General features: G+C 32.7%; 1 protein-coding gene across 5 annotated transcripts; it reads left to right on the top strand.

The window, feature by feature from the left end:
- The first annotated feature begins 308 nt into the window (after positions 1–308).
- LOC142642590 (uncharacterized) lies at positions 309–22,481 on the top strand. 5 transcript variants are annotated; one of them, XR_012845687.1, is made up of 7 exons: positions 309–459; positions 4,490–4,788; positions 15,739–16,209; positions 16,788–16,937; positions 18,703–19,133; positions 19,206–19,957; positions 22,053–22,481. XR_012845687.1 is itself a non-coding variant. In XM_075816982.1 (6 exons), exons 2-6 carry the CDS (start codon positions 4,740–4,742, stop codon positions 19,833–19,835), a joined length of 1,707 nt encoding a protein of 568 aa, XP_075673097.1. In that variant the 5' UTR covers positions 309–459; positions 4,490–4,739; the 3' UTR covers positions 19,836–20,037. The 5 variants fall into 5 exon arrangements, 4 of the variants coding, with proteins under 4 accessions (XP_075673097.1, XP_075673096.1, XP_075673094.1 ...); XM_075816982.1 differs by lacking the exon at positions 22,053–22,481 and having other exon boundaries at positions 15,739–16,185; positions 19,206–20,037; XM_075816981.1 differs by lacking the exon at positions 22,053–22,481 and having other exon boundaries at positions 18,712–19,133; positions 19,206–20,037.
- The last annotated feature ends 83 nt before the right edge of the window (positions 22,482–22,564 follow it).

Genomic DNA, 22,564 nt, shown 5'->3' with positions numbered 1-22,564 from the left:
AAAAAAAAAAAAAAAACCAATCCAAACCAAAATAAATTAGGGACATCAAATTTGAGACAAATATGGGATGAAAATTCCAGGCTGTAGTCTTTGTTGTAGTCGAGTATGAAATGAAGAAAACAAAGGATTAGAAAGCCAAAGAAATAAAGATAAGACATTTGGGTGGTTCAAAATAACTTTATAGTACACGAGACGAATAGTTGAACTCATGAAAGCACATGTTTTGACTTTTGAGTGTCCATTGATAAGTTTGGGATATATGCATTATTAATTATTAACTATGTATTATTGATCTTCTCAAAAAAAAAAAAAAAAAAAACTATGTATTATTGGATTGGTCTCGTTATCTTATCCAAATAAATCTCGTCCCACATGCTTCTATGAAGTCCAAGCTCAGGGAGCCACTGAAACTCACAACCACTCCAATAACAGCACAAGTACATCAACAGCATAGCCAAGGTATCTCCAAAATCCTTCCACCTTCTATTTTTAATTCTATTTCTTTCGTCACACACACCCTGATCACACACACACTAGACCACGTCCCACAACTCTCACAAACGGACCATAACCACCGTACGCAGTGGCTCAATCACCACCCAATTTTGAGCCTATACCCTCGGACCCATCATTCCAACACAAGCTCCTACCAATAGATAATATGCCCAAAATCACCCCCAACAATCAACGTTATGGCTCCCAAATTAAAACAGCTCCCTCACTGAACCATGGTAAAACTAACTAAACACAAATAAATAAATAAATAAAAATAGAGAAGAAAGAAGAAAAATGAAGAGGAAGATTAGATCTGCCTTGGGAGGGCCTTAAGGCTTGAAACGTATAGTTTCAAACCTGATTGATATAAAACTAAGCCTACGAATTATATAGATTCCTCTTCTACCTCAATTTTCTTTGGGGAAAGGACTCTTAATTTCACATTTTTTTTGAATTTTTCACAAACAAATTTAAGATGCTTTTTATGTTCTTCCATTGTTTTAGAGAACACAAGAATATCATCTATATAGACTACACAAAAATCTTTAAGCTCTTTAAAGATTTTGTCCATCAATCTTTGAAAATCTTGAGGAAATGATGCAGATTGGTTAAGAAAGAATAAAATAATTTTAATATTTTAAGTTGTTTTTTTGGAATTAGGATTTAATTGCTTTAACACGTTGAATTAAAATAGTTTTCCTAGTTGAATTAGAATTTTAATTGTTTTTTTTCTTAGTTAAATTATTTTTCCTTTCTCAAGTAGAAGTATGTTTATTATTTCTTTTTCTAAAAGGGGTAAGAGAAATTCTATGACTATAAATACTCTTTATAAAGATGTTGATTAATGTTATGTGTTTATTAATAAAAGTTTGCTAGAGAGGTTTTCTCTATAATTTTGCCTACTAGCTTAGTGTTAAAAATTGTAATAATTGTGTGTTATAAATTCTGTTTCTACATGCCTACGCTGTTTCAGTAACTATATTAATTCGAAAAGTCATTACGTTACACAATTCATCTTAAAATCATTAGACCATTAAATATATGATCCGATCCAACCCAATCAAATTGATGGGATCTTTGTAGCCTGTTCAACTTGATATGATCTTTAAAAAGCTTTCTAAAAAAAAAAAAGATCTTCAAAAAGGACTATGATTTTCCATATAATATAAATGATTTATTTATCTAATTTTAAAAACATATTTTTAAATTGTTTTATATTTGGTCTTTTGAAAATATTAGAATTCTATTAAAGAAAGAAATCAGCAAATACATGCAGTATCATTTATGATTTATTAATGATAAAATGATAATCTCCAAAATGTATCTTTTTAATTTATATAAAGTTCGGAATAGAATTAAAAACTTTCAAATATATTAAATTATTTTCGTTTCAAAGTTTTAAAATAATTTCATTATATTTTATCTAAATAATTAATTCCTAAATAATCTTATCTTTCAATTTTATATTTCTCTAAATAGATAAATTCAATATTCTTTTATGACTTATTATTTTACCTTTTTTTTTTAATATTGGCATTATTTAGTCATATAATGTAAATTAAGGATTTTATCATTATAAATCTTTGTTAATAAAAAATTTATCTCTTCAGATTCTAAAAAAATATATTTTTGAGATCTTTATTGTTAAAAAAAAAAAATGTTTACACGAAGAATTTTCAAAAATTAATATTGTATAAGCCGGTCCTTATATGCTTATATTTTTCATTAAAAATATTATTTTAAAATTGATCAATCAATGTTCTCAAAAAAAAATTGATCAATCAATTTTTAACCTTTCAGATATTTTTTGTAAAATATTTTTAATTTTATTTAAATTTTGATCACACTTATTATTTGACTCGTAACCTGCAGGTTAAAAGAATGACCAACCCAAAGCTGTCCAGTCTAATCACCCAAGCCCAGCCCGAAATGAAAGGCCCAAAATTTATTATTGCCGAAACAATTAACCCAATCAATTTTTTTGACCCAATGCGCCCAATAAAGAAACAAAGCTAAGTCAAATAAAATCAAGTCTAGTCAATAGGTCCACCAACGGACCAACCCCTACGATTTACTAAATTACACAAACACCACTACATTTTATAAAATTACATTTTTACTCATACAAAATGTGAGAAGGATTGAAAATCTGCCTTTGACTCTTGAGTCTTATCTGTTTAGCATATTGTCCCCCTGTATTCACTTCCTTTTAATACATATCATTGAAGATTATCAAAAAAAGAAAAAAAGAAAAAGAAAAAAGACACGAGATAATTACTACAGTCTACAACCCAACATCTTTGAGGATGTGAATTATTGGGCTTTGCTCCAATTTATTTTGATTCTAAAAATCTTAAGATAATTAATGAGTTCCAGTAAGCTTAATTGATAAAATTTTTTGTTGTAAAATAAGAAATCTAAAGTATGAATCTAATCTATACTAGAAACCAATCAGTGTCTAGACGTACCGATAAAAAGTAATTATCATAGAACACTTATAATAAGTTAAAATTATATTATATTTTATATTATAATAAATTTTTTTTGGTTAAAACGTAAATTACATCTTCTAAGTTTGGCTAATATTCATTTTAATCCTCTAAACTTACTTTGGTTAAATTGCTAAATTTCAAATTGATTCAATTTATGCATTCTGTCTAATTTTGTTTACAAACTTTCCCATTAGAGCTCATCCATAAAGGAGCCACATGTGCTTTTAGAAGTCTGGGCAACATTAGTTTCCTTCAACTTCTAATAGTAAGGCCTCACTTGGTAACGTTGTTTAAATAACAAAAATTGTTGTTTAAACACCGTAATACGTATTTTCACACACTTTCACCCACACGTATTTTCACAAAACTTAAACAACATTACAAGAAATCTCTTACCAAACGGGCCTAAGTGTTAGACTAGCTCATGTAATGAAAATCAACAGCGAAATAATTATTGCCGTCTTAGGAATTTTTCGTTTTCCTAAGTCCATAAATCATAAGCTCGGTATTCGTATTTCTGTCATGGTATGTTACACAATATCTTTATTTAAAATCTTTCCTCACTCTCTCTCTTTTAAACTTTAACTTGCAAGGCGTTAAGCTTTGAATGTACATATGATATAAGAAACATCAAGGCAAGCACCCTTTGGGTAATTAGCAAAAAAAGAAAAAGAAAAAAAAAAAAGCACCCTTTGGGTGGGAAATATTTGGGTTGAAAACCACCATTGCAATTTGCAAGTTATCATTAGCCCATAAAGTTAAATTATTTCAAAATAGAAATTTTTATTACGTTGAACGATACTTATTTTTTTATTTTTGTACTCTTCAACTATTTACATAGAATTTTGTATTCCATGTTTACATCTAGGAAGCACCAACACGGTTGGGAGGGTGCTGCGTCAGAGTTCGACGCGGCCACTGATGCTGCTGCCTGCGCATCAGTGCCGCGCCTGATTTTTTTTTTTTTTGGGATTTGCCCCTATTCAGGCCGATATGTGCCGAACCAGGCTGATTCGGCCAGAATCAGGTCGTATCGACCAAATCAAATCATATCAGCCGGCGGTCAAAACTGACCGAAACGACCAACAAAGGCCAAAATCGCCCTTGAATCATGCCGGGACAACTAAAATCGGCTTTGAATGAGGCCAAACATCTTAAATTTTTTCTTCCTTGATTTGTTTTTGAATATTTGTTACTTCTTTTGTGTTTTGTGTTTCTTGCCTTGTTCTTTCTTTATTTTGTGAACCAAGGCCATAGAAATGTGTTTTTTAAGAATATTTTAATAGTAAAAATATATATAGAAAATATAAATAAAAATATTTTTAATAACTTTTTAATTGCTACACCCGCACTATATTTTTTCAAAAATTGCTGAGTCTCGCACCCGCACCCACACCCATACCTGCACCCAAGACTTGAAATGCACCCTTGCTTCTTAGGTTTACATACATAATATCTTACGTAGTTCATTTACAATTCTTATATTTTATTTCTTACAAAAGAAGGGGGAAAAGAAAAACCATCAAAGGGGGTGCTTTCATAACTTGTCTCATAGAATGAGTCATTCATCATGGGGCTTCTTATGAAAATATCGATCAACAAGGACCCTCTTCTGTACAATCTGTTACTGGAGATACTAGTCTTCATACGGCTTTGGAAGTTAAGCCCGATGCAGCTACATCACTAGAGCGACCAATTATTCTTGACAAACCCAAAGGAGTTAGCTCAGGTTCTTCGACATTAAAAGAAGGAATGCCGCGTGTCGCACAAGAAAATCAAAATCAACATCAGACTGTTGAAAGTAAGTGCTCTCTCTTTATCTCTTGCACGCACGCAGTTACTCAAACAAATGACACAATAGTTTTCAAATATCATTGAGAAAAGTTCTAAAAAATCATTTGTTCCACTTCTATTCTTATTTGCAAAGACTACATTGGGAATTGAATGATATTAGGAATATTACAAATGAGATGATTATAAGTATATTACAAATTTTATTATATAAGATGATGTGTTAACATTTAAATATAACATAATAAGTAATTAAGGAACATATTTATTATAGAGTAACATTTAAGTATATTAAGGAACATACTTACTACAAATCGGATGATTATAATGATATTACAAATTTTATTATACAGGATGATGTGTCCACATTTAAATACAATACAAAAAGTAATTAAGGAACTTATTCATTATAGAGTAATGTTATAGCCATAAATTATTTCACAACAATTTTAAAAAGTATTGTTGTGATCAATTTTTACTAATTCTTATCTGAGTCCACTACTAATATTACTTTTTTTTTCTTACTAATGATCATTCACTACATCAACAATTTGTAAAAAAAATTATAAAATAGTTTGTAACTCTAACATTTATCAAATACATTCATTACATGTCAGTTTGAAAATTTCTTTTTGTAGTGAGATATTGGTCGGTACTTACAAATTTAATAGTACAAACCTTACAAATTTAACTATATGACAATATAAATCTTATAGTTTAGGCTTATCGATGTACAAACCATTTCTACTTATATGTGTAAAAAAAAAATGTATAGAAGTGGATGAGAGATGCACTTTGGATTGTGTGCTCATCATATATGATAGGCTTGTTCAAGAACTCACCAACGTCGACAAAACCACTTGGAACCGTGCTAATCCGACCGTTGAAAGCTCCATCAAAGGTTCCTGGAGCGGTGGTCGGTAGGCCTTTTCCGTTATCGACGTCGGCTGGTGTGGTGGTTGACAGCAATATTTGCAAACCAAAGAGAAACCAAACCAACAACCATATATATATATATACATAGACAATACATACTCATGCTTCAGTTTTAAAATACAAGAAATTGAGAGAGAGAGAGAGAGAGAGAGAGAGAGAGTATACCAGTATTGAGTATAGCATGAAAGTGAGAGAGGCAAATGAAGAAGAAGGAAAAATAGGTTTAGGTTAAGTGAGTTTGAAGCGACATTGTTTCATTTAAGGTTTTTTTTTTTTTTTTAAGCTTGATACAAAACAACGTCATTTTGGACCCATTTTAAATTTTAATATTAGGTTCAAAGAGACATTGTTTTAGTATTAGAATAATTAAAAAAAAAAGGAAGAAGAAAAGAAAATTGGAATAGTGTCATTTTAGTTAAAGCCTAGGTTAAATTTGAGAAATCTTTTAGATCTACGATTTTTCTTTCTCCTCTCTCTCTCTCTCTCACCACCACTCACCACCACCGTCTTTTGCATCTCAATGCCACTATTCTCCAAGTTTTCCCCTCCCTCCTCTCCTTTTTGTCATGGCTGTAATCTAGAAATTTATAGTGTATGTTTTGATGCTCAGGTATGTGAATTTGTATAATGCTTAATACGTAGGCTAAATCTCCTTGTATCATAGGGTCAAAATTTTCACTCAATTTTCTTCTTGTGATGGTCCTAAGTCATTGACTTAGTTTCATCCAACACCACACACGCACACTGCACACACTATGTTTACAGGAAACCCACTTCTAACCTTTATTACTTAATCTCAAGTACAAAGGAAACCCTTTACAAGCCTGGAGAAATGCACATAATTCTCTTTAAAGCCATATACACTTTGCTATTGACACCCCCAACAACATTAGGGTTATATACACAGAAATAACTGTTATGACAATTATAGCCTAATAACAGTCTAGGTTTTGGACAACTTGCCACTTGTGGTCTGACTTAGGACACCTTGAATTGCTGCTGTCTTGATTTCTTCTCCATGTTTTAAGTCCTTATACAGTAGGTTTGAATATCAGGAAAACCAGAAACTTCCTTGGTACTTCTTGGTAATTGCTCCTGCACATCAGCACATTCACAGCCCGTGTCTCAGCTGATCATAAGGCTTCTGCCCATCACTTAACAGGCTACACAGCGTGTTTCCACATGTTTTGGGAGGCTTCACCCATGCCTAAGCCCTCCCCCATTAGCAAACATAGTCCATACAGCATGCCTACATGCAGCACACACACAAAGTAACTACCATCAACTCACTAGCATTTGTCCATGCACTAGGCCAACACCCACTAGCCCATGCCTTGCACACAGCATCTGATTGCACATCATCATGGCAGTCCAACCTTGCCTTGTACACAAGCCACCAAGCCCACATAAGCAGCTAACCATCAAGCCACCAATGCCATGCACATCACTCAGGGGTTAACACCACCTGCTGCCACCCATCTTGAAACCAACTCTGCCTACCATGGCTCTACTCTACCATGGTCTTGGGGCATCATGTGGAGTAAGGTGCCTCCATATGCTGCCCTCTCAAACTACTCATCTATCTAACTTAAGTAGGGAGATTGGGTGTGTCCTCCTTAAAGAGCACTTAGGAGCATTACTAATCTGGCATGAGGAACTATCAATGTGTTAAGGAGACATGAAGCCAAGTGACTAACCTAATGTCGCCCAAGCGCTATCATTCCTCATGCCATCATTAGCAACAAGTAAAACTCCTAACACCTTGGCTCCTTGCTATGCTTCTAGAAATATGGGGAATTTGTTTGAAACTTTTGTGGATATTAGAGAAATATTATGAACATGTTTGTTTGAATATTTGGGATGTTTGATAATTCTATGTGGGTTGTTAGATGATTCTAATTCCATTAGGGTTTTTTTTTTTTAAAAAAAATTATATGTTTGTTTTATTGTTGCACTGAACTAACTGTGCCGCACTACTAGGTTGAACCAAACCTGAAGTAGACCGATTCCTACCCTTTCACATGTGAGGTGCGGTCAGACATGAGGGAAACTGCACCCTATAGGTGTGCTACAAAATTCCTCCCATAATCGACCGCACTACACCATGTACAACCCTAATGAATGATGAATGAGGGAGAGGATGTTAGCATAATGGCATTAGGCCATATGATTGGTGCCCATCGAGCATTCATGTGGACAAGCCATTAGAAAAATCCAAATTTTAGGATTTCTTTTCTTTTTTTATACAAAATAAAAATTCTAATTTAGCCTAATTTTAGTGTTAATCTAAGTGTATATGTGTGTAAAATTCCTTCCTAGAGGCTTGAACCTTAGCCCTTATCCCTTATACCTCATAAGCACTCATACTTGTGGAGTGACCATCACACTAATGATACGCAATGGTAACTTTAGAATCTACTACAGTAGGCTATTTAAGCATTTTCTAAACGGAAAAGAGTGCTCAAATTAATAGAGTGGTTTCTGTCATAGTCATACATCTCTCTCATTTGTATTCTCCCTCTATTCTAGGGTTCCATCAAACAATATATAGCACTAGGATTTGGTCTGTGAACGATACTAGGCACTCGTATTGTAGTACCCATGCATTGACAAGCCAAAGGACACCTTTAATTTAATTTACTTACTAAGTTGTCAAGCTCACTGCTTTCCTTTGGTATTTCAGATTTTAAGGATTGACGATATTTTAGGCTCTATGAGGTGGTGTGTGAAAAAAAACTTTAGAATTTGTATTAATAAATTTCAGACACCTGTGTTTTAATGACTCCTTCAAAGTTATGTAATCTTGTGAACTTTTCTTCAAGTTATTGTAGCCCTAGTCAGGGTTGCTGCCCTCTTCTTTAGCTTTAATCTTTAAAATTATAAATGTCTATTTTTCAATTTTTATATAAAAAAAAAAAGAAAAAGAAATGAAAAGAAATTCAAAAAGGTCGTGTAAAAGACTACTTTTGCGCCTTTCAATAACAATGTATTATGTGACACATTAGATTTTGGCAACGTCGTCGGCACCGTATTAATCGGTGCTTGTCCCACTTTGCAGTGAAATTGGATTTTGTTTTTCAGCGGATTTGAGTTTTCATTTTTTTATATTAAATATTTATGAGGGTTTGTATAAAATCCGGATGTGTCACATTATTATTGGAGGGTATAGTGGTAATCTTTTACATCATAACCTGTTTGAATTTTTATATATATATATATATATATATATATATATATATATATATATATATAATTGGATATGTCATTGATAATTATCTATACTATTTATAAAAGGATTATTTTCTTTGATATGGACTTTTATATGGTTTAAAAATACCTTCATTAATAAATTGTAACTTAACTTAGAAAATATTAAATAACAAATTTCATTTTGAATTCAAAAAGAGAACTCCTAAAATTTATTATTATTTTTTCCTTCATGTTAATCTTTTTATTCTCTAAAATTTAGTCTTTTTATTTCTTTTTCATTCAAATAAAAGTAAAACACCCCAAATTTAAAAAATAAAAAACTAAGAGAACTCCTAAAATTTGGCCTTCTTTCCCGTCATGTTCATCACCCCAAACTTTTCTCTATATCATTACACCACTTTTAAACACACGTTCCAAAAAAAAAAAAAATTACAGTTAAGGCTTATCTCTAAATTTTATCTTTTTTAGTTGTTTGAAAAATAAAAATATATATTTCCAAATGATAATAGATGCAAATAATTAATCTTCACCAAAAAAAAATAAAAGAGCTTCTAAGCACGCACAACACACGTGCTTAGAGGCTACTTGTAGAACGAGTGAAACATATGACTTACACCTTGTAAGAAAAACTTTCAAAAGAATGTAGTCATAGTCACGTATTTCACTCATATAACTCAGTCATTTATGATTATTAGTCACTAACATGTGCAATGTACGAGTTTATCTCTTGTTTGAATAATGTTCTTTCTTCTTCTTCTTCTTCTTCTTCTTCTTTTTTTGGGGGGGGGGGGGGGGGTTTGGGTATTGATAGAATATTGGATGAACATTTTGTATGAGAGCTTTTCTTCACTTTTGTTGACCTTGAGATAGTTGGGGGAAAAAAAAGAAAAATTAGAATTTCTTTCACAGAAAAGAAATACATGGTATGAAATCATATGGAACAAAAAAAAAATTAGTGTTTTACAAAAGACAAAGGATAAATTTCTTTAAATAATTTTATTATAACTACAAATATTGAGAATCCGACCCATATATATATATAATCAAAACTCAGATAAAATTTAATTAGATTTTAATTGGATTCTCATTTTTACGCTACGTATCCTATTTAATTTTTAATTTTGTGCCAAGTGAATTATTGAGTGTAAAAATCATAGAGTTCAAATCCAATTAGATTCTAAATTGGATTTCAATTGAAGTTCAATTTTTCGTCATGTGTCTATCTAAGTTTTTGATTTTAGTAGCAAGTGACTTATTAAGTGCAAAAACCAAAGAGTGTAAAACCAATTAAATTCTAAATCACACACACACACACACACATATAATGAGAAAACGTTATATATTTTAGAAATGTATGGTTTAAAAATGTGTAAGTTAATATCATGTATAATTTGAACCATATAATTGTAATTTTTTTTAATTTGTACCCGTATATATGCACGGGTTACACACTAGTATATACTTATATACGAATCTAATCACAGTTGAACATAGTTTACCTTTTTGTATTGGAAGAAACCACACTAACAAAATTTATTCATAACAAAATGCAAAGGGGTAAGTTGAAAATGACAATATGAACAGTGTAGAACTTGTAATCTTGAGATTGATGTAAGTGTATGTAAAAAATAGATCGGCTAAACTAAAAGAGAAAGTTGAATTTTTTGGGATAATTTAACTAAGAATGTGTAGAGCTTGATGTAAATGCAATCCCTTCTTTTGTGGAATAATAGTATAGTTTTTTAGTTTTTTATATTTATTTTTTTTAGTTTAGTTTAGTTTTTTATTTTATTTTATTTTTTGTAACTCAGCAAAATTAAATGACCAATACGACTGGAGATATGGATGAATCAATTTCCCAACTCACACAAAGCATATAAAGTAATTCTTTAGAATTAGATTTTTTTTTATTTTTTGGCGCATAAATTAGATAGAGCCATAACCGCATACAACTAATATCATTTATAGAAAACTATCAATAGCCAATATAATTCTTAACTTGCATGCTAAGGTTATACATTCCAAATCAAAGCAGCAAGCTTAGATTGACCTACATTAACATATAAACGCAAATCAAACCCATACCAAGAAATCAACACCTTAGACGTCCACGACATCTTGATCTTGCTTCTTCAATTCCAAATTCTGCAAAGCTGTGGTGGGCATTTTCTATATTTTGGGCTGGCTTGCTGCTGCTATACCATGGCTTGTGATTCTAGGGTAGGAGAGTCGGGATTGGCCTAACTGAAACACACCTTAAGCCAGCTTGTGCGCAAGTTGAGCCCTTCTTGTGCTGACGTGTCCTGGCAGGAACCTTGAACGTATTACGTGCTCACGACAGGAAAAACTTTTGCAAATGTTATAGTAGGAAACATGATGTAGCAGGACAACTAAAACATTTTCTACTAATAACAATAATATACGAATAACTCCACAAAGGAAGATATCACAATATGATTACAGGTGACAAGGTCATGGCAAAGAAAAGTTAGCAGTAAGATAATAAGTTAGTCATTGATCAACCAACACAAAAGAGAAGAAAATCCATCCGCTAAAGGAATAGGCTTAGCAAATACAAGTCTAAAAGGGGAGCCAATCTCCAATGTGTGTAACTTCAGAGGTAGCTCTTAGCGTAGCAATTACACACTTTGAAAAAGGACCTAGATGACTTAGTCGTGAATTTTTAATTCATTAGAAAGTGGGCTATTGAGAGGGAGAGAAGTGGGTAGTCTATTGATGCATGTTTTTGCTCCTATCACTCTTGTTTTTCTATTTCTTGTTGATTTTCTGTATTCTTTCTTTCTTTCTTTCTTTCTATCTTTTTGTTTTTCTGTTTTGCCGTCCCCCCCCCCCCCTCACTGTGCACGTCTATGGCATTTTTATACTGTTTGTTGTGATAGGATTTGCCATTTTTTCCCCTTAACCATTTTTGGCTTGTTGTAGGTGTTGGAGCATTTTAATATTAATCAATAAAATTGAACAAATATTACAACATAAATGTAAAAAGATGTGAGAGTAAATATGAAAAATGAAGAGTTAGTGAATTGTTTAATCCCACATTATAAAGGAGAAATACTATTTTATTCTTTTTAATTGTCGTAATTAATGAACTAATATGAATTGACTCAAATATTGAGCTAGATATATACGCAAGGAGGAGGCAAAGAGTGGAGGTGTCAAGCTAACTAAGGGCTTGAATTTCCTTAAAGAGAACAAGTGGTGTGCCTCAGTTCAAATAGTGTTGTGCATTTTCTTTCTCTTCAAATTAATAATATTTAGAATTATTATTTAGTTTCTCTTTGTGTTCTTTCTATTATTATTATGTTAGCACCAACAATGGGTGTCCTTCCAAGATTGCCCATTGGTTTGCCGGCTACCCAGCCACCACTACTACACTGTGTTGGCTATGTCACGCCTCATTCCTAGAAAAAAATGGTTTTGTTTTGTCTCTTACCTTTCTTAATACTTTCATCCGGATAAAGGTTAAGTTTCTCCATTACCAACCTTAATAGCATGTATCTAGTGATTTCAGTTTATATTTACTTCTTTTGAGTGAGATGTCATCCTAGCAGGACACTTCTCCCAAAAGAGTTTAAGCAGAAACTCCAAAATAGGCTCCCCCTTCTCCCTACTACCAGACCACACCCTCTCATACCTCTGACCCGTGGCCTATCTCCCCTGTATTAGCTAGGTACAGGTAAGTGGTGTTTGAGCCTTGTGTGCATGCTCCACTTCCATTCGAGTCTATTGCTTTTCTAGCTCTCAAGCATTTGCCATTGCCTCTAGGTTTGTCTGATTCTACTGTACGCTTTGGTATTCGTATAACTCTTGTGGCATGAACGATACATGGGTCTTTGAGCTTTAGTTCTCTGTATCACATCCCTTCTTCGGAATGGGCATTGCTTGGGCTTTCCCCCTTTTACTTGGCCCATGTCCCTTTTTATCCTGTGTCCGTGGGCTGACTGGTGCTCTTGCCATGCTACTGCACTGCACTGCTCCTGCTATGATATCAGTTATCCTTATACCTGTTGTTATCTCTGGGTTTATAGGCTGAAGCACCTACCATGTTTATTTCTTTTATGATTTCTTCTTTTGGACTTTCTGTCTAACATTTCTACTGGGCCAGCCCATTCCATGCTTTGGGCTTCCTTATAGCCCATTTCATTCTTTGGACATCCTCTGCCCATTTCATTCTTCCTTTCCTCTTTCATTCCCATATATTCTTGCTAAATTCTTTGGGCTTCCCTAACCTAACTACCACATCTTTACCTTTCGGGCTTATTGGCCTTTGTGCCAACCCCATGAATTTACTAATTCCTTTCTTGGGCTTCCTTAGCCCACTTTTACTTTCTCTCAATCTCTTACAATTCTCATGGGTTTACTTCTTCATTCATTGGGCTTCCTCAACCCATTTGCTTTCTTTCTGGCCACTTATTATTCTTTGTGGGCCTATTGACCACTATTCCTGCCATTCTAGCCTAATGGTCTTTATTTTAGTATTTTCTTTCTTCATCTTTTTGTATTGTTGGGCTTCTTTTGCCATTGGGTACTTTTGTCAAAAGTGGGCATCAACAAAAGCTCATTAAAAACCAAAGACAAATAATAGGGGCAATTGAACTGAAGGTAAAAAAGACCAAAAAAAAAAAAAAATCTTTATTTAATTTTAGTTGCTTATCATTGTCGGAAAAGAGATTGTCTCAAGCCTGTGCACTTTAGCTTCATTGTATGTTATAAATACATTGTTGTGGCAAAGTTTATAAGAAATATTCTAATACTAATCAGTTGCTCTGATGGCTTGACGTATGATTGCTTTCAATATGGAACCATATGTGTTCCGAAGAACAATTCCAAACATATTCGTTCTTATTTAGAGAGAATTTATTTGGTGCCTACAGAGGCTGCATTAGGGTTAGGGTTTGTGATGGAGTTGTGTTATTAGTTAGTGAAAAAGGTACAACAATAGCATTCAGAACATGAAAATCACAGGAACAAACTACAAATTTTTTATTAAAATAATAAACTTTGAGACTTTCGATGATGATAACTATTAAACACGTAGAGAAAGAATTAAATCTTGATGAACGAAATCACTTACCATCTCTACAAATTCTAGAAAAAAAAAAAATGATACCGAGTCTAAGTTGGAGAAGAAAACAATGGCCGGAAGAGAGAAACGGATGAGAGAAAACTGTCTTTTAAAAATCCCACAAAGGTAGGGTTTTATATAGCTATAGGGTTTTGAGTCTTTTGACCTTTAAGAAAACTTAGTTTTAAAATTACACTTAAAAAAAGTAAAAAGTATTGTTGATGTGAAAAATTGTGGAACCTTTAAAAATTACGTGGCAACCTCAGCTTTCCAGCCTTTACAAATTTACAAATCATTATTATATTTAAATAAATTAAAATTTTAGTTCAAGTTTTAACTTCCCACCCGATAAACCACCTCTCTACTCCCGGTCAACCCTTATGCCTTCTTCTTCTTTATCTCTTGCCTCTCTCTCTCATTCCGACAATATTGAAGAAGCACGAGGCTTATACCAAATTGGGGCTATTGAAGGCGAGAGTGACAGTGGCACTGCTGATTTTCTCTAATTCATATATGCCCGCCTTATTAAAAAAATAAAAGCTAACACTGAGAGAGAAAGTCAGTAGGCAAAGAGAGATCGAGAGAAGCAAGTCCGTAAGGCAGAGAGCCACCACCTACTGTCAGGCATGGATTTTGCCACCGTCAAACCGCTACTAATAATTGTTTTTTGTTTTAAAATTTTGGACATTATGAGTTAGGTTTTGGTTTTTTTGTTGAGATTTGTTTTTATTTAGCCATTCGTGGTTGGTAGTGTTGGAGAATTGGAATTATTAGGATGAGAGGAAAGGAGGATGGTATAACCCCAAAAATCAAATATTCCTTTTGTGGGTATCGTTGCATATTGCTAACAAGTGTTTGATAGAATGCATGTGATAGCTATACTCTCAGGTGTTTGTTCTCTGTTGGTGTTGGAAATTATAAGTTCCATGATGAGAGGTGGCGTGTACACTTTAGCTTCATTGTATTAAATAAATATATTGTTGTGGCAAAGCTTCTGATAAATAGTCCAATACTAATCAGTTGCTCTAGTGGCTTGACGTATAATTGTTTGTTTTTAATGTGGAACCGTATGTGTTCCGAAGAACAATTCCAGACATATTCGTTCTTATTGAGAGAGAATTTATTTGGTGCCTACAGAGACTGCATTAGGGTTAGGGTTTGTGATGGAGTTGTATTATTATTTAAAGAAAAAAAAAGTACAATGAAAGCATTTAGAACATGAAAATCACAAGAACAAACTACAATTTTTTTTTAAATAATAAACTCTGAGACTTTCGATGATGATAACTATTAAACACGTAGAGATAAAATTAAATCTTGATGAACGAAATCACTTACTATGTCTACAAATTCCAGAAAGAAAAAAAAAAAAAAAATTGATACCAAGTCTAAGTTGGAAAAGAAAATGATGGCCTGAAGAGAGAAACGGATAGGAGAAAACTATCTTTTAAATAAACCAGATTTTAAGTCTTTGACTTTTATATAGCAATAGGGTTTTGAGTCTTTGACTTTTGAGAAAACCGGATTTTAAATATAAACCTAAAAAAAATGTTGTTGATGTTGAAAATTATGAAAGCTTCAAAACTTCTTATATGGCAAGCTCTCGCGAGATCAACAAAAAAGTTAAAAACTTGTGTTTTATATTATATATAGAATATAAATTAGTCGTGTCACCAAAAGACTTATCTAATAAAGTTAAGCTCTTCTTATCAAAAAAAAAATTTCCAGACGGCTATTTAGCAGCTGCTCTAAGAGGTAATTGGCAATCTGCTAGGGCTATACTTGAGGCTGATCGAGATGCCGTTCGAGGATCCCTTACAGAAACGCGTGAGTCAGTTCTTCACATTGCATTCGCATCAAAACACACTGCTTTTGTAAAAGAAGTGGTTCGATTTTTGACTAGCGAAGAATTAGAACAGCAAAACGTAGATGGAGATACAGCCCTTTGTTTTGCTGCAAAATCAGGAACTGTGACAATTGCTGAGGCGATGGTGAATAGGAACAGTAGGCTCCTATATATCCGCAGTAGCGAATATAGGACACCACTTCACATAGCAGCAAAGCTCGGAAGTAGAGAAATGACGTTGTATCTATACTCTAGGACTGAGTTCCGGTTTTTGTCTATCGACGAACGCATGGAGATCCTTATGTCTACTATTACCAATGATATGTATGGTATGTCCCACATCTCAGTAACATGTGAGTTGCAGGCAATTAATTAAAAATTCCATAACATCGTTTTATTGGCCAAAATGACAAAATACTACTTTCTCACTAACTTTTTAGAAAAATGCCCCTTGTTTTGAAATTCAATTTTTTAAAAATCGAGTTTCAAATATAAAACTAAATTTTGAGACAATTGAATTATAGCGAAATGAAACTTAAAAAAATAAAATTATGGAACTCGAGTTCATGAAACTCAAGTTTCTAGTATAAAACTTGAGCTCAATGAACTTGAGTTCTGTGAAAATATTCAAGTGGAATTCGAGTTCTTTGAATGGAACTCAAGAGTTCCATAATTTTTTTTTTTTTTTTTTGAAGTTTCATTTCACTATAACTCGATTGTCCAAAAATCGAGTTTTATATTGAAACTCAATTTTCTAAAAATTAAGTTTTAAAATAGGAACATATCCTTAAATAGTTTCAAACAAATGACATTTTGCTGAAAAATTTGTGAGAAATGATAAAACCCCATTTTGGCCTTGTTTTATGTCCTTCAACGGAAATTTTGATTGGGCATGAAACCTTTGACAATGATGTATTGTATTTATGGACAGATATAGCACTCGGTATTCTGAGAAAATTTGATGCATTAGCAACTGCAAGAAATGAAAAGACTATTGCAGCATTGCGTGAGTTGGCCAAAAAACCCTTTGCAATTGGCAGCAACAGTCAGCTATCACTCTGGAAAAGACGCTTCAACTTCTGTTAGTTTGGCTTGAACCCAAATTTCCTTCTCTGCATAGATATAACATTTCCCAAGTACGAGTTTATATTAAATTAACACAATCTTTTGACAAATTTACTCAAATTAAATCAACTTGGAATAAGAAGTAGCTTAATCTCAATTAATTTTAAATGATATTTCTACTTTCTAAACCATTGGAAATTCTCAAAAGGAAAACCATTTTCTATTTGAATTGTCTTGTCTATCGTAATACTTGTAACTGTTTCTCAAGAGAGTCAATCTCGTACAAGAAGTTGTACCGATTTGACTAACAAAATTAAATATTTCGGTACCGGTCAATATTGGTGTACCGTTTCGGGTGTACCACTATTTGAAAAAAAATTATTTGTATATATTTTAAAAATAAATTAATAAATATTATTTGTACATATTCGTTATAAATTTTGAAAATATTTAAATAATGACTAATTTATTCATCACTTATGTAATAAAATTTTACAAACAAACTAAATAAATCAAACTAGTATATGTTTCTAACATGCACATTCAAATTGATTAAACTCAAGAGTAATAATACATTAAAAATGACCTAAAGTAATAATTTATTTTTATCATATTCATCATCTTGCTGTATCAACTATATCTAAGTCAATATTATCATCATATTTATCACTTTGCAAACTTATTTCTTCATTGAAATATTCTTCATTGTCATCAACATTTACTATCTTCTCTTGTTCTTTTATTTTAATAAATTTAAAAAATATATATTTCTTTTTGGCATTCTACTTTTTTGAACTTATAATAATAATGATAAAAATAAAAAATAATTATATTGTCAAATAATACCTTATTTATAGTATAGAAAACAAATTTGTAAATACGAATAGTCTAAATTTTGTAAGAGAAAGAAAAAAAAAACTTATGAACAAGTTATTTTATTAATTAGGCTAAATTAAGTAACTTAATAATTTTGTATTAAAAACAAGTCTAACAACTTGTTAGATAACCAAAAACTCATTTTAAAACATTTGTTTATGCATCGTACGATACGTACAATTTTACGATATGATACGATTTATATGATATTTACATTGTATGATACGTATCATACGATACTGACAACTATGGTCACTAGTCATCCAATTAGCACAATGAACAAGAAACAAACTTCTAAACTTAGTTGTTAATCTTATTGTTCTTTGAAATTTTATTTTGAAAGATCAAAATAAAATTTACTTTAAGTTATAATTATATTTATTTATTTGAGAAACAAATACACACAAGGGAGACAAAATAAGGTTCAAACATAAATGCATACCACAAACTCCATTCAAAAGTTATCATAACTTTTATGGGAGAGTGGGACAATTACACACAACACTATCTCTTATAAGCAATGTGGGATAATTGTTTTTTTTCCTTTTTTTTTTTTTTTTTTTTCTTTTCTTTTTTGAAAACCAAACATACACACAAAGTAGAAGAAATGAGATTTTAATACAAAGGCACACTACAAATTACACTAAAAAACCATGATAACTTTTGAAAGATGATGGGGCAAGTTCTATTACACAACACATTTTCTTTAAGGTTTAAGCAATGAGGGAATGAAGTTCAAATATTTCAATTTTTTTTTTTTTTTGATAAAACAAATCTTTCAACATTATTTTTTGATATGGATTTTAAAATAATCTACCCAATGTTTCCGTCTTTTCATAGATTATGTAATTAATATTTCTTTTAGACTGAATGATCTTTAAATTGATTTTTTAACCAATATCTAGGGTTCAAAGGTATCCGTGACAAAACTAACACACAAGCATTAGTCCAAGAAATGATTAATCGCATCTCGATTGCGATTCAAGAATTCACGGGCAACCGGTTCTCAAACATTTTTCTTCGAACTCCACTTTTTGATGCTGCAGAATTTGGGAATGCTGAATTTCTAATTATACTTATCCGCACTTATCCGGATATGATATGGACTACGAACAATTTCCATCAAAGTTTATTTCACATTGCTGTTATAAATCGGCAAGAGAGTGTCTTCAAGTTGATACATGAGATGGGCGCTATGAAGGAAATAATTCTAACTTATGTTGATACCTACAAACAAAACATCCTGCACTTAGCAGGAAAATTGGCTCCGAAAGCCCGATTAAATCTTGTACCAGGAGCAGCCCTTCGAATGCAACGGGAGTTGTTATGGTTTAAGGTTGGTGTTTGTATTATATAAATTTCTTTTTGTTTTGGTTACACTTGTCAATTTACATGTCCAAAATTGTAGGAGGTAGAAAGGATTGTGCCGCCTTCATACCCGAAGATGAGGGATAATGAGAACCGAACACCTTGGGATTTATTTACAGAGGAACATAAAGAACTAAGGAGAGAAGGTGAAAGGTGGATGAAGGATACAGTAAACTTTTACATTGTTGTGGCAACACTGATTACCGGTGTGGTTTTCGCTGCAACTTTCACCGTACCGGGTGGCAGTAATCAAGACACAGGGATCCCTATTTTTTCGAAAAGTATTTGGTTTAGGGTACTTTTGATATCAGATGCAATAGCACTGGTCTTCTCTTCGACGTCAATATTAATGTTTTTGTCAATTCTCACATCATGTTTCACGGAAATGGATTTCCTCGTGTCATTACCAACAAAGTTGGAGTTGGGAGTCACCGCACTCTTTATCTCTATAGCAGGCATGCTGGTAGCCTTCAGCGCAACCTGCTGTTTGGTCTTTAAAAGTGAAATGGCGTCGATTCCGATAGTTATATTTGCTTCGGCTAGTGTCCCAATTATTTTGTTCGTTGGACTACATTATCAATTCTGGGTTGATATAATACGCTCAACATTCTCTTCTAGGTTTCTTTTTGGGCCACTTAATGATCCATTTGAATTGAGAAGAGGAGTTTAAATTGAGAAGAGAAGAAGGGGGAGGGGAAGGAAATAAAGTAGAATTGGCTGAAAATTAATTTAGACTCTTTTAATGGAAGATGACAACTGGGCAATTGTTTGTGCTTCTCAAAGTAACTCCAGGTATGCGCTTTTAATGTTTCAACCTTTAAGTGTACCACGGGTTGATACTAAAAATAAATTCGTGTGTTGAGATTGTGTTCTGATTATCCTAATCAAATTTCATTATTGTCCTTTTCTTTTTTGTTGATTCATGTTTATCAAATTTTAGTTGTATTTTAGGAATTTTAGGGATGACAATACTAACATATCTATGGGTATGGATGGTCAAAGGTCCGATTTGCTGCATGGTCCAATAACAGAATAATTTTTTGGAAAAAATGCCCTCACACCCCCTAAACTTTAGATTAGTGATTATTACAATCCTTAAACTTTTATTTTAGCCAATTTACTCCTTAAACTTTATTCATGTGCCAAATCACTACTTCCATTAGTTTGCTGTTAAAATTATAATAGAATATGCATGTGAGACACGTGATATTTAAAATACCAAATCTGAAATCTAAACTTAGTGGAAGAAGAGAGAAACGTTTTGAGTGAGAAAGATGATTGGTCAAAACCACCGCAACATCCCTCCCTCTGTCAAATGAAATTCATCTTGCCATCTGTGGTCTCACAGTGCAGTTCAACAGTATATATGGATCCGCACCACAAACCCAAAAAAAAATAAAAAAGTCTTGAATTTCTAAAACCAATTATTTTCAATTTTTAGAAGGTTAATGGATCTGGACATGGGAATTACGCCTCTGAAGCTCCTAGACTTTGATCCCCAAGAACCTTCAATAAAACAAAGTTTTTTTTTTTTTTTTTTTTCAATTTAGTTTTTGATTAAAGGAATTTATATGTAACTCTTTTTACAAAAAAAGAAAAAAAAAGAAAAGAAAAGGTTTTGATGAATTCAGTGTGCGTTGTTGGGATTTCGAATTGGATTGGTGGGTTTTGGTTAGTTTTCTTTGTTGCGTTTGTAAAGATTGTGGGGGACTCGGCTATTTGGGTTTTTGGATTTGGTCTGGTTGTTGATTGCAGCTTCCAAGGAATTCATCGTCAAACATCAGTGAAGACATCCAAACTTGTAAATCAGAGTTCATTGTAAGATAATAAAGTCTCAAAATTGATGTATCTTGGAAAATATTTGGAATGCGAATGTCAGTCACATGGTGGCTATCGAACAAGAGATGGATATGCAGTTGAACAATGTGACAAGACCATGGACGGCGGGACAAAATTTTTGGCGCAGAGGGAGGGATGCCACGGTGGTTCTAACTTCTGATCAACGTGTCACTCTCACTATAGAAAGTTTATCTTCTTTGTAGAGGGTGCAATGGCCACTGCTTTAAAGTTCAGGGAGTGTATAAGCATTTTTTCCTAATTTTCTTAAAGGGGCTGCAGGTGCTTAGTCATGTTGAGAAAATTTGAGATATAAGATGATAACTTTAAATGACATCGCTCAAAAAAATAAGACAATATATATATATATATATTAATCAACAATACTATTATGGCCCCTACATTTTAGTAACAATTAATTTAATCTATATTATTTTCAACTTGCAATTAATTTGATCTTTAATGTTAAGTTATTAACTGAAATTGCCTAAATGATAAATGATGTGCATTGCTAGCACACTTGAAGTTTATGTGGCTACTAAATTAACAATTAAAAAATAGAGCAAATTAGAACTTATCACTTGTGAGTCGACTGAAATTTAAGTTGTTTATCAGTAATTTAAAAGTTGACACTTTGCCTATCTAAAGTTCACTCTGTTAGACTTCTGTAATCCACCTTGTACTTTCATTGTTAGAAACACACAAATAAATAAATAAATAAAATAACAAAATTAAAAAATAAAAGATCAAAAAATATTTTTTGTAAAAAAATTGTGAGCTTCAAGAGTTAAAACAAGAACACAAAAACAAGATCAAAATTTCTTTTTTCGTGGTGCTTGGCTCAAAAAGTTTTTTATGCATCTCCTTTACTCTCTATTTCCTTCCTCCAACCCCTCAATATGGATCAAGGCAAGCAATTATGGTACTTTTTTTCTTTGGCGTTCAGAAATTCATTTTAGATATGGGAGTTTGTTTGAGTTCTGATATGATTTGGTTTGATGCGTGTTTATTGTGGCTAACTTTACTTTTGCCTTGGTTGAACTGCGGAAAGATGGTCGTTGTTATGGGCAATGAGGCGGTGATGTGACATTGGAAGATTAAGACTGGTGGGAGGACTCTTGCTGTCGTTACTAAGTCTGACAAGGCTCCTGAAGCGCTTGTTGAGAAGGTTACTGATGATGATGATGTCAATATTGGGCTTAGCTATGTCTGCGTTAGGGATCGGATAGGAGAAGAATCTTATAAAGAGGCGCGAGTGGAAGAGGTTAGACTTTTTGTATCACATCCTCTGCTTTCCAAGATTGATAAATCTATTGTGGGGATTTCTATGTTGGCACAAAAGCTAATGCGAATTCAAGCAGCTAGTATAGCGAGAAATTTGCCTGCTACTGTGAAGACTGAAAGATTTGAGCTTGGATTGTGTATAACAATGGTGGAAAGCGAGAGAGAGCAAAAACTGAGTAATTCTGAAATTGTATTTCCAAGCTCTCAACTATACAAGATACATTATATTCTATATATATACCGACGGGGCCCGATGCGCAGGTGACGCCACTGCCTGCG

Source organism: Castanea sativa, chromosome 7 (assembly GCF_040712315.1).
Source record: "Castanea sativa cultivar Marrone di Chiusa Pesio chromosome 7, ASM4071231v1".
Taxonomy (NCBI): domain Eukaryota; kingdom Viridiplantae; phylum Streptophyta; class Magnoliopsida; order Fagales; family Fagaceae; genus Castanea; species Castanea sativa.
The sequence above is the reverse complement of the archived record's forward strand: the minus strand, read 5'-3'. Positions and strand labels throughout refer to the sequence as shown.

What these genes read in the sequence shown, in the direction of transcription:
- LOC142642590 (XM_075816979.1), top strand. Translation starts at nt 4,740, where the DNA reads ATGCCGCGTGTCGCACAAGAAAATCAAAATCAACATCAGACTGTTGAA. An exon ending in TCAACATCAGACTGTTGAAA is followed by an intron (nt 4,789 to 15,738) that starts GTAAGTGCTCTC and finishes AAAAATTTCCAG; the next exon opens with ACGGCTATTTAGCAGCTGCT. An exon ending in GGGAGTTGTTATGGTTTAAG is followed by an intron (nt 19,134 to 19,205) that starts GTTGGTGTTTGT and finishes CCAAAATTGTAG; the next exon opens with GAGGTAGAAAGGATTGTGCC.